This window comes from Trachurus japonicus, chromosome 11 (assembly GCF_045865225.1).
Source record: "Trachurus japonicus isolate A0001 chromosome 11, Traja_1.0".
NCBI classification, from domain to species: Eukaryota; Metazoa; Chordata; class Actinopteri; order Carangiformes; family Carangidae; genus Trachurus; species Trachurus japonicus.
Genome location: NC_140917.1, coordinates 27760321 through 27772689, shown reverse-complemented (window position 1 = coordinate 27772689; position 12369 = coordinate 27760321). Strand labels below are relative to the sequence as shown.

The following is a 12369-nucleotide window of genomic DNA, read 5'->3' as shown; positions in this document are numbered from 1 at the left end:
GACAGATTGTTTGGTGCGTTTCCACAGACATTCTGGTTGCAAAAGATGGCTTCAGCCACAAGTGCTGACTGTTTTCTGAAACGATGAGTAAGTGAGAGAAGTTGTGTGATTGCACCCAGGCAGAGCGAGCGTGTGGGTGAATTATGAGCATGTGTTTGTGTGTTTCTACTTAATGCCCATCTTTCGCCTGATGTTTTTCTTGGGAGAAAGCCCCGCTCAGTCTGTCCACCTCTATTGTCCTGGTGGTGCTCTCTTAACCACCTTCATGCCGAGGATTTGTTTACCCAACAAAACAAATTTCTTCCTTTGCATGGGCACGACGTTGTCACTTCCTGTCTGGGCTTATTTCTATGGCAACAGAGGGAAGGGAAAACATAAAAAGGGAGACAAAAATGTCTTTGAAAGGGAGAGTCAGAACTGGGTGTGTCCAGAAACTTAGAGCCGACAAAAGTAATGGCAGTGTTTGGACTTTACAGGAATGTAGGCGTCGGGACTGACTGAGAGAAGCTGTGTGTTGGTATGAGGTAGTGAGATGTTGGAGGTAGAACAGAGAGATTCATAGATATTGTTATCGGTGTTTCTATCATAGATCTTTCCACTGGATTCCCCTGTACTTACCTAAACAGCGCAACCCTGAAGCCAAAATGACACACACCCTTGTGCACCTGACAACTGATACACACACTAAAACATGCAGATACAGATACTCTGAGGTGGCAGACAGGCTGATGCCTTTGTCTGGCATGAATTTCAACTAATAGCACAAGATAACATTATTGTGAAAAGAAATGAATGACAGTAGAGGCATAGTCAGACTGGAAAGTATATGTATCACATATAGCCTACTGTATGCAAGTGTAGCTATTTACGTCACTTATCACCTCTGTGTCACTCAGTACACATACTGATACAGAGGCAGATTGTGTGAGACAGTGTCATCTATAGGTTAGATACGGCTACTGCACACTGAACAGCTTTTATTCACATTGGAAACTGAAAGAGCCTTGCTGATGCTGGTTGTCAGGGTGATGTGGACTTGTTGTCATCATCCAATCCACCAAGCAACTCAAAACAAATACCTATAGGCTACCTAATATTTTTGGGGGGTGCTACCCCACACGTTTAGCTGTGTTGCTCATTCCACGAATGCATGATCCTACCTCGTTGTTAAGGTGACTAATCAGGCTTTCCAAGAATATAAAATACAACACCAATTGGTATTATTAAAGGGAAGAAATTATTGACTGTAATAATGTTTCCAAACTTTTTTTTCGCCATGCCATGTGCTCAGGAAAAGTTAACTTTTGATGCATTTTACTGCTAAATCTGCCAAGAAAAGTCATGAATGTCTTTTTAAAAAGTATTTTCAGGGGCTATTTCATGCCTTTGTTTTTGTGAAGATTGACAGGAAATGAGAGAAGAGAGTGAGGAAATAACATGCAGTAAATTATTGACAAGGCTGGAAGTCAAACCAGTGATCAGTGGGCCCATGTGGGGCGTGCTCTAATCACTCCCCTCCCAAAGCAATCAGTGGTCAACAATATCTGTACAAGATTTGCTTTTAAGATAGGCTACCTGAGATATTTCAGGATGGGGCAAAGAAAGTCATAGTTTGACTGACTGGAATGGCCATTCATAAAATTTGCAGTCAAATTTTTTTTTAACTTAAAGGTATAATATGTAGTATTCCCCCCATCTAGCGGTGCGGTTGCATATCGGAACGTATTCTTGATGTTGCATTCACGTGAAATCGGGCAGACGTCAGACAGACAACAGACGCTGCATGTAACAGGATAAACAAGCGTCTATGTAAACAAGTGGTCCGCCAGCACGAGGCAAAACAATACAGGCGTGACAATATGTTGTCATGGTGATGTCGTATTGTTTACCTGACCCACGTTTTACCGTCTTTCTCTGGTCCAGTAAAATGACATCCGGTTGGTTTGCCGACGGCCGTCTGCCTGACTGCACCTGAATGCAACATCAGTGCCTCCGTCCTTCCTCACACTACACAGTGGTGACAGTTTTAACAGGCCGAGCCGACAGCTCCGCTGAGTTTCTATGGTTACCTACGGTCACGCTGCCACTGAACGTAACAAATGGCGATGCAACATGGCCGCCTCGGTTCGGTGCGTCGCCCACTTATGTATTTATAACGACTTGTAACAACTCATTCTAAGGTACGAGAAAACTTTCATTTGTATGCGGGTGTGATTCGACTTCAGTGAAATACGTATTTATGAAAGCAATATTTGATTTTTGCTAATAAAAAGCCAAATAAGTTACACACTGGGGCTTTAAAACTAATTGCAAGTTAGTTACAATATTACTGTGCTGTTGCTCCCATATGCTATAACGTTCCTTGTCTGCAGAGGGCGACGTTGCACAAAAGCGAAGCAGTGTGGGGACCTGAGTTGACAGCTGCAGATCAGATGTCTCAGAATGACTGAGTGACGACTTTGTCTTAATGACTCATAAAGCCCACATTCTTTGTACTCTTGTTTCTGACTCGTGTTGCATCGCGTCGGACCAAGAGATCCTAATCCAGAGTTCATGTGCGCATTTGTGCTTGCTTTCATGTTTCTATGTGTGCGTGCGCTCGTGCAGCCTATCACACTTTTCAGGGTGTTTGCGTTCCCGGGAATGAGTGTTATCTTCTGTGCAGTGATCATAAGCATTATGTTCTCTCAGTGTCATTATGTGATTGAGGCTGATTATGTGCATGCAGACAGTTTCTATCAGACTGGCTAGATCAAAAGGTTGCCCTCCCAGTACACACACACACACACACACACACACACACACTATCCTTTACACTACGCTCCTTATTCCTCTATCTCCCCCTCCAGTCTCTCCACCCTTTCAACAGGGCAATAGCATGCTCTCTAATTTTTTCCAGATGTCGAGTACCTCCCTTCCTCTTTTCCTTCGCTCTATTCCCTCCATTCTCAACTCTCACAGGGTCGACTGAAAGCCCAAAACTTCTCCTCTCCTCCTTCGCCCCCCCCCACTCAACCCCCGGCTCGTTCAACATATTGGTCTCAGAGACAAAACGTGACCCCTGGAGGTCAGGCGAGAGAGGCTGCAGCTCTCCCAAAGCAGAGAAAGGAATGTTGTCCAAATGCATTTCCCACATTGCATGATTGGACCGCCGCTATCAGCCGGTTTGTGGTTCCAGAGTGCCAGCTGTTTCTGACATGCTCTCTTTCTCTGATTCTGATGTGGTTGTTATTATTTTTTCTGAGCCTGGTGGTGATGATTTGTAGAGAACTGTGTCTGTCAGCCGCTGTAACCATATCGACTCTGTCTCCTCCGCTCTTTCCCTCCATCTTGCCCTCCTTTTCTCTCCCTCCTGAGATGGGAACCAGCTGGGGGGGGGGGAGTTGAGCAGTGGGAGCGGTGGGAATGTGGAGGGTTACAGGCATGGGGCCCAGGTGTTCCCTCCACTCTCTCTTCCTCATCCATATACATCTAGATTCACCCTAAACCATCCTCTGTTTAACAAGAGAGTCCTCAGTCTGCGTTCACAGCGGCGTGTCACTGCAGTTTGTGAGACACGTGTTGCACAGAGGGGATGGAGTCTCTTTCACCATCTCCCTCTAAGTGCATAAACACACTCACTCATCCGCTCACAAACATACAGGCACACACACACACACACACACACACACACACACACACACACACACACACACACACACACCATTAATGTCTGTGAGCATGGAGTAGAGCCATGATTCCCAACTCAAGCTAAAGCACTTAATGATCCCAGCAGCTGTTGCTCATGTAAACTCTCCCCACACAAACACACAAAGATCCTTAAACACACACTCACTCACACACAATCCCACCTCCTCTTTCCTGCCTTTTGCTTCGCCTTCCCGGCCTTTGCACACTGATTAATTAAAAGCTCTAAAGAATACATCTACACATCTACAGGGCTGGGCTGGTTCACATCATGATCATAAACATGTCAAAGTGCATCTATGCACAAATGGACCCACACAGGCCTTGACCTGACCTGGCCACACACACAGGGACAATCTGTTATGTGTTTGAACTATTTCCTATTGATTAGTGCACAGTCGGAGGGCTAATCTGAAAAAAAGCTGCTGTTCATCTTCATTCATTGCAGCCCCCTCCATTACACTGATTACTATGATAAGCCCCTGATATGTGCTAGTCTCATGCAGTGCTGCGTTACCAGGACACGTCCCATACGTCTCGTCTCTGCGATCCATGTTGGGCCCGCGGGGAATAAGTGAGCCGCAGAGATCTCTGCATTGAGCTGTACAATAAGATGCACATGTTTCCACCAGCACAACTTCCTGCGAGTTAGTGACTTTGTGTGTGTGTGGCTCATTAGTCCCTGTGCTGTGAGTTCTGCTTTTGTTTCTTTATTGCTGCATTTTTGTGTGTCTGTTATGTGGTATATATGATGAATGATCGCTTCACCCCCCGAGTCTTCTGTGCTTTTTTGGAGTTTTATATGTAACTGTGTGCATGTTGGTGTATTATGTGCTAAACTAAATGTTAATGTGCATTATGTGTCATTGCATGCTAGACTGCAGCATTTCAGCCTTGGCTGTATGTAGATATGTCTGTTCAGATCAGGATTAAACAGTATTTAACCGAATAGCAGATGTGGGAAAGTACTGACATCCATTAAAGGAATACTTTGACATGTTGATGTGAAATCACTGAGAAGAGCTAACGCTACACCATATCTATACAGTAAATATGAATCGACCACAAGCAGCTTAGCTTAGCTTAAATACTGGCAAATATGTAGACAGACTGTATGCAGAGGGAACAAAGTCAATACAATGCCCAAAAGCCCCATAAATAATGTTACATCTTGTTTACTTCATCTGTACAAAATATGTTACGAGATGTTGTGGTTCGATGATGGTGTGGTTGTGTGCCAGTGCATTTCTTAGCTCAGTTGGCTGCCGGCTTATCAGCAGGGTTTGCTGTACCCCATGGATAAGTATAGGCCATATATCCCAAAAAGCAAAATCATTTCAGAATCTCTCAATTCAAGGTTTTAGTCTTTCATTCCAAAAGTATCACGAATGAAATGCTCAGTGTCAAAGAGTGTTCTTCGTTCATTCACAGAATATCATTGATACATTAATGCATTAAACTGTTCCATGCTGCATCAGTGCGACAGTTACAGCTCTTAATCTGTAGGTTTAAACCATCAAACCAGAACAGATTTTCATTCATCTTTATCCATGTCCCACTCATTGACTTGATAAGTCATCATCAGCAGGTGAAGTTTGTCACTTGCCATGTGATGTGAATGAAATGACTTGTTTCTTGTTTTATACATGAGAATACATGGAAAAAAAAGTAAGACACACATGATCTTCTTTTGAATTATAGCGAAGCAAATATATAAAACTATAGGTACATTATGTAGGAATTACTCCCATCTAGCGTTGCGGTTGTGAATGTGTATCTCAAGCAACTCGATCATATTTTTCATGCTGCATTCACGTGAAATTGGGCAGACGGCAGACGGACGACAGCCACTGCAGGTAACGGCATAAACAAGCCTCTATGTAAACAAGTGGTCCGTCAGCACAAGGCAAAACAATACACGTGACAATATGTTGTCATGGCGATGTCGTATTGTTTACCTGACCCACGTTTTACTGGCTTTCTTCTGTGACTAAAATGACATCTGGTTTGTTACCGACGGCCGTCTGCCCGACTGCAGGTGAATGCAGCATCAGTGTAACGCTCCATTCCTCCTCACTGCGTTACCATGGTGACTTTTCACAGACGCCACCTCGACCTGAGCCGACAGCTCCGGTGTCTCCGCTGAGTTTCCGTGGTTTCCTACCGTCACGCTGCCACTGAACGTAAAAACATGGCGACACGACATGGCAGCCAGCACCAAGCTTACCCGCTCCATGTAGATATGAATGATATGAACGGCTAATTCAGAGCTGAAAGGAACACTTCAGTTTGTTGATGGGGTGATTACTGATTAATGAAAAACTGACTTTTGAACCAAATAATCGATTTTCGTGAATAGATAACAGGAGAAGTTACACAGTGTCCCTTTAAGTAAATGTAGTTACTTAGATTGTGTGATAGCTCTAATTGAAAATCTACACTATGGCCTCACCACCACACACGCTTATCCTCACTCAAGCTGTTTAAACACCTGAAGGCGTCCACTCCAAGACAACCTGTGTACACTGCAGCATCAGCTCATTGACTGACACACACACACACACACACACCTGGATATTCTTTACTTCATGCAGACATATTTATAAGCACACACAGAGACATTTGTCAGTCCCAAGAAACAGACACACTCAGGTGAGGACAGATATACAAGTCATCTCTCTCTCTCCCTCCCTCTTTTCCCCTGATGGAATTACGTTTCCCGCATACACACTCTCCCCGTCTACTGAGAGACTGAAATGTCATATGGCCGGCTGATTGGACAGTGAGAGGCCCGCTGAGAGGAGAGAGAGCCGATGAAAGGACGGTGCGGTGAAACCAGCCTGCAGCCTTTGTTGTGTGCAGGCACGGTGGCAGACAGCTCTTTGCGGGCTCCTCAATGCTGCCTATTGTGCCGGTGTCTTTACGAATCTGGGTCAAGTCCAGATCACTTTTCCTGCACAACAATCTCTGTCAACATCAGTTTAACATTGCACACCCTCACCTCAGCTCCCCTGATCCCTGGCTCTCCATTCTCTTGTCTTACCCGTTCTCCACGTCTCACTCTATCTATCCATCTCATTTACACACTGCGGGCTCTCATGAGAACAACTCATTCACCCTTATCATCAAAATGTTAGCCCATTAAGTTAATCTGGAGTTATTTGTGATGCTACACTGAAAGCGAATCCATGCTGATGAAATCTTTTGTGTATTCCAACTCTGACACAGACCAGGCGACTGCCATAAAACAATCGGATTGGTCCCACTGTGTCTGAGGCCAGATCTGTGAGTGTTTTCTCAGTGTGTGTGTTCCTCAGAGAGAGACTGGAAAGACAAGAGAGGGGGGGGGACAGATTCAGAAATACTATAGAGAAATGGCCAGACAGGAAATGACCTCCCAGAGAGAGGGGGCTTCCCCGAGGGTTGTTATTCCTCTCTGTCTGTCTTTCTCACCCGCTCACACACCATCACCAGAGCCATAATGGCCGACTATGATGTCTACCAGTAGATATGCATGAGAATGGGGCCAATCAGGGAGTGCTTCTTTTTCACTACGTGCTGGAAATGCAATGAGCTACACTCTGGAAACCATTGTATCGCTCCTCGGATCCCCAAGGGCGGTTGAGAAAGCACGTTTGTGTGCTGGAGTGAATCATGACTGCAGTGCACACTCTTCCCATGGTTAACAAATCCCCATTCATAGACATCTACATCACCTGTTGCAATGGAGACGGGTTTTATGATTCTAACAGTATCTACTTGTGCGGTTCAGAATGATGTGGAACATGATGGTGAAGACTGTGGAGGTACATGAGACACAAAAGGTTAAGGAGTCGCTGATTCAGTGTGTGTGTGTGTGTGTGTCAGTGGGTAAGCGCTCTACCTCATGTGCTGTAAATGTGCAGATGTCTTGGCAGTATAACTTTGCATGCTTTTTCAGACTTGCATTGGAACAGGAGCCCTCATGTACACTGGCTGCAGAGTCTGCATGCACAAGCCCTGCACATGCTCCACTGCACCCTGCCTTTATTTCCCCTCTTTTAACTTGGAGATCTTTTACTCAGATTTTGGCACCTCTCCTGCTCAGTCTTAACACACACACACACACACACACACACACACACACACACACACACACACACACACACACACACACACACACACACACACACACACACACACACACGACGACCCGAATTCCTCATCCCCAAATGTGAACCATCTGTGCTCCTGACGGCCCTGGCGACACAGGGCGCGTTAATGAGAGAATAGTGAATTACAGTTAAGCTGCGTAATGACTGCGTTCCTACTGTACAGGCTACATGTTGATGTGTTAATTGTTGCTTTGCTCAACTCTCTTTGTGTATGCCCTGTCTGGATGTCCACCAGGGTCGCGCCTGTTCACCGCAGCCCTCTCTCTCTTTGTTTTAGTTTTAGTTTTAATGAATCTTTGCATCAAAGCCGTTGACAAGAGACTGTGAGTGTGAATGTTTTGTCCAGCTTGTTTTATGGGTGACTGGTTCGCTCTGCCTGCACCCTCCTGCCAGGGAATCCAACACTCTGGGCTTCTCTTGGGATTCCGTGGGAAGGAAATCTTCCTGTCTGCTTTGTCCATACCAGGGATCCGATCCAGATCTCAGACCCCCGGTGGCTGCGGGGGCGCGCAGAAAACTCGGTCAAAGGGTTTCTCAATCTCTCTCTCTCTCTCTCTCTCTCCTACCCTCCCTCCCTCTCTGACTGCAGACTCGTGAGTGTGTGTGTATGTGTGTGTGTTTGATTACCTGCGGGGACGCGCAAAACTCTGGATCTCGTGCGTCAAGACTTGTGCACATCTGGTTTTGGCAGGGTCGCAGAGTTGCGGAGGAGGGACTATACTCCAGTGTGTGTGTGTGTGTGTGTGTGTGTGTGTGTGTGTGTGTGTGTGTGAGCTCTGCGCCTGAACTCCACTTTTTTTTTTTTTTTGCGGAACTCTGTAATTCGCAGCAGATGACCACTTGGGGGGATGGAGGGTTTTTTTTACTAGGGAGGTGAGCGTTTCCTCACACAGCATCAGAGCGCACTGCACAAATTAATGTGCCATCTACATGATGCTGCTCAGTGACGGAGCCGCGTGCCTGATCAATACAGCGTTTTCCCCTCCACCTTTCAGAGCAACAAGTGGACTATGGTCTCCAGCGTGAGAGAGGAGAGGGGCGACTGCACCTGAGCAACACAAAGCGAATGCGGCTTCAGTCTCCGGCTGTGCTGTGGGAATGGATCCCTGCAATTTCCTGGCAGGAGTTTATATTTTCCTGTTGTCTCTCAATGGGTTCATCTCCTGCTCACCGGCGACAGGCTTTTGTCCCGACCGCTGCGACTGTCAGCAGCCGCAGCACCTCATGTGCACCAACCGCGGCTTGCGCACCGTGCCCAAACCCGCCGTGCGGGTGCCCGAGGAGCTGCTGATCTTCAGCCTCGGGGGGAACTTCATCACTAACATCTCTGCCTTCGACTTCACACGGTACAGTGACCTCGTCAGGTTAAATCTACAGTACAATCAGATACAAACTATCCACCCCAAGGCATTCGAGAAGCTGTCCAAGTTAGAAGAGCTTTACTTGGGACATAATCTTTTATCAAATGTACCTCCCGGGACTTTACAGCCGCTGAAGAAATTAACTATTCTCTACGGAAATAATAATAACGTTAAGAAGATTACACCAGAGCTCTTTGCCAACTTGGACAATCTCGTTAAACTGCGCCTAGATGGCAACTCAATAGAAGTTCTGCAGGACTCTGTTTTTAAAAGTCTGACCGGTTTACATTATCTCCATCTGGAGTCCAACAAACTGCAGCACATCCACAGAAACGCTTTCTCCAAACTGGCCAACCTGCGCTTTCTAAACCTGGCGCACAACAAGCAGTCAGCCGTGCGCAATGTCCTCACTTTTTCCCAACTCAGAGCTCTGACAACTTTGCTGCTGTCTGAAAACGAGATCCGACACATCGGGAACCACGTCTTCCAAGATCTGAAAAAGCTGTCCAAACTGTCCCTGAGCAACAACAGAATCTCCCGTATCGACAGCGAGGCTCTGAAGGGGCTGTCGAGCCTCAGGGAGCTCCTGATTGACGGCAACGGACTGGAGGAAATCCCCGCTGGTCTCCTGGACCCTCTGGAGCGCATCGAGGAGCTCGACTTCAGCCGAAACCGGATTTCCAACGTGGACTCGTTGGCTTTTTCCCAACTTAAACAACTAAAGGTGCTGAGGCTGAAAAACAATTTCCTCACCAGTCTGTCCGGTGACATATTTGCCCTCAACAATGTGCTTTACGACCTGGATCTCCATGGCAACAACTGGACGTGCGACTGTCGCCTGGAGGAGCTGAAGAGATGGATGACTGCTGCACATTCTCAGGGCAAGTTGTTGACTGTTTTTGTTCAATGTCATCACCCTGCTACTCTGAGGGGGAAATATCTGGACTATGTGAACAGCTCCCAGCTGCAGCCCCTCGGGAACTGGACCCACTTGTGTAGGAGCCAAGCTGGGCCAGAGGAGAGTCGAGGGGGGGGTGTGCTGGTAAAAGTGGAGGCCAAAGAGATAACGGATGCAATGAAGCTGGAGGAGAGAGGTGGAGAAGGCCAGGTGGAGGAGACACAAGGTGTGGGAAACACGGATGACGTCACAGTGAGTAAAGGGGCAGAGAAACGGAAAAGAGAGGGAGAGGAAGAGGTGGGGATCCAGGGAGACCAGGGGGGTCCGGAGGAGGGAGAACCATCTTCCTCACTGGAAAGAAAGAAACCAAAGAAGGAGTCACTCAGTCCAAGGTCACGACCTGCCGCCGAGGCAGCTGGGAAACGCGCCAAAGGGAAACGAAGGTCAAATGTAGTTTCCAGAACGGATCCACCGGCCGTTTCCACACCAAGTCATGAGAACTCCACTGATTTAAACACACAACTCAACACAACTTCTCCTGTGCAGGCGGGAGAAAAGTTTGACCTTCTGAGGTCAGACCAGGAGGAGGATCTGCCTGTAATCACGGATCCGTGCGCGTTCAACCGCCGTTTCATCACTAATGTTTCTGTGGATCAGGTGACGTCCAATACCGTCACCGTGTACTGGACCACGAGGGACCATCGCCGCTACACACCGGGAGCCGGGCCGGGCCTGGACGAAGTTCACTATCGGATTCTGTTCGACCGCTTCGGGGCTCCGGAGCGCTTCCCACGATACGTTTACGCCCGCGGCACGGCTCGCTCCGTCACCCTCCGAGAACTCAGCTCGGATTTAACCTACATCGTCTGCGTGGAGGGAGTAGTGGGAGGGTCCGTCTGCCAGGTGGCGCCTCGCGACCACTGCGCCGGGCTGGTCACTCTGCCCGAGGCCTACGGCCGCGGGGGCACGCTGACCTCCGACCTCCAGCTGGTGACGGTGGCCACGCTCGCCGGGAACGCCGTGCTGCTGCTGGTCATCGGAGGGGTCTGGCTGGGGCGGAGCTTGAAGAGGAGGTTGCAGAGGAGGAAGTCGGCCGTGCACGTGCGCCACATGTACTCCACCAGGAGGCCGTTCCGTCCCGCCGTGGCGACCGCCTCCGTGTCCGCCGACTTCGCCAGCTACCAGAGCAGCCGTCCGGCGCGACTCGCACCGCTAGAGGAGGGGGATCTCATCGAGTTCCCTTGTGATCGCTTTCTGGACAGCAGCAGCGCTCGCAGAGACAGTGACATGCAGAGATTCTCTGACTAGGACAAAAAAACTAAAATCTAGTATGTGAATGTTTGTGCTGCGATCTTTAGTCTGGACTTTAGAGCTCAGGACGTCCTCTCAGTTGACATGCTGCAGTAGGCTACCGCATTGAAAACCTTCAGTGTGTTTGTGGCCCAGGAACAAACCACGTCAACATGAGTTTTGGTTTTTCATTTCAACCACTAGAAAACTGTTAAAGTGACAACAGAACAGCTGAGCTCATTGGGGCCTTTTCAGACACCAGAGGAAGTCCAATCCCTCTGACTTCCTCTTCCTCTTGCTTGGTGCCTTTCCTTCCTTCATTTCCTTGCACCTGTGCTGTGTGTGTTTCTAAATGTGTGATTTGTTGTGAGCAGAAGTGTGTACGCATGAATGACGGACCACTGATTTCAGCTATGGTGCTAATATTGAGTTCACAGACATCATAATGTCTCACATTTGTACAGTAATGTAATGATGGCTGCTGGTTGGCAGGAAAACAAAGATCACTTGTTTTGTATCACATCTATCGTGTTTTATACTTTTATATGGAACCTTGTATCATTTTACATTACAGGAAGAAGTAAAATCCCCAACAATGTGATTGATGTGTCATTTGAGTTTCTATATACAGTATGTATGTGGCTTTTTTATGTAATCCACTGATTATGGAAAGCACCAGAGGATTATGTTTCTAGAAATAGGGGGATATATAGATTAATATATACTATATATATATATAAATACATATACATACAAGGATTATTTGCATGAATCTATTGAACCCCAGGTTTTTTCGTTCCTAATATTTTTGCTGTTATGCCTCAGTCAAGCACATAAGCTGTTCATATTTCCAGGATATTAATACTGGATATAGCAGCCTATTAGTTTATATTTAGAGTGAGACCTTAACAGTGTGAGAAAGAGGAAGATAAAAGCAATAATATGTGGAAAGAAAGTGTGTGTGTGTGTGTGTGTGTGT

The 12369-nt window shown here is 47.1% G+C and overlaps 1 protein-coding gene across 1 annotated transcript; it reads left to right on the top strand.

The window, feature by feature from the left end:
- The first annotated feature begins 8658 nt into the window (after nt 1-8658).
- On the top strand, nt 8659-11991 carry tril (TLR4 interactor with leucine-rich repeats). The gene has a single exon (XM_085792172.1). It carries the CDS (start codon nt 8940-8942, stop codon nt 11406-11408), a length of 2469 nt encoding a protein of 822 aa, XP_085648298.1. The 5' UTR covers nt 8659-8939; the 3' UTR covers nt 11409-11991.
- Nucleotides 11992-12369: the final 378 nt, after the last annotated feature.

Coding starts and splice junctions, on each gene's coding strand:
- tril (XM_085792172.1), top strand. CDS start 8,940: ATGGATCCCTGCAATTTCCTGGCAGGAGTTTATATTTTCCTGTTGTCT.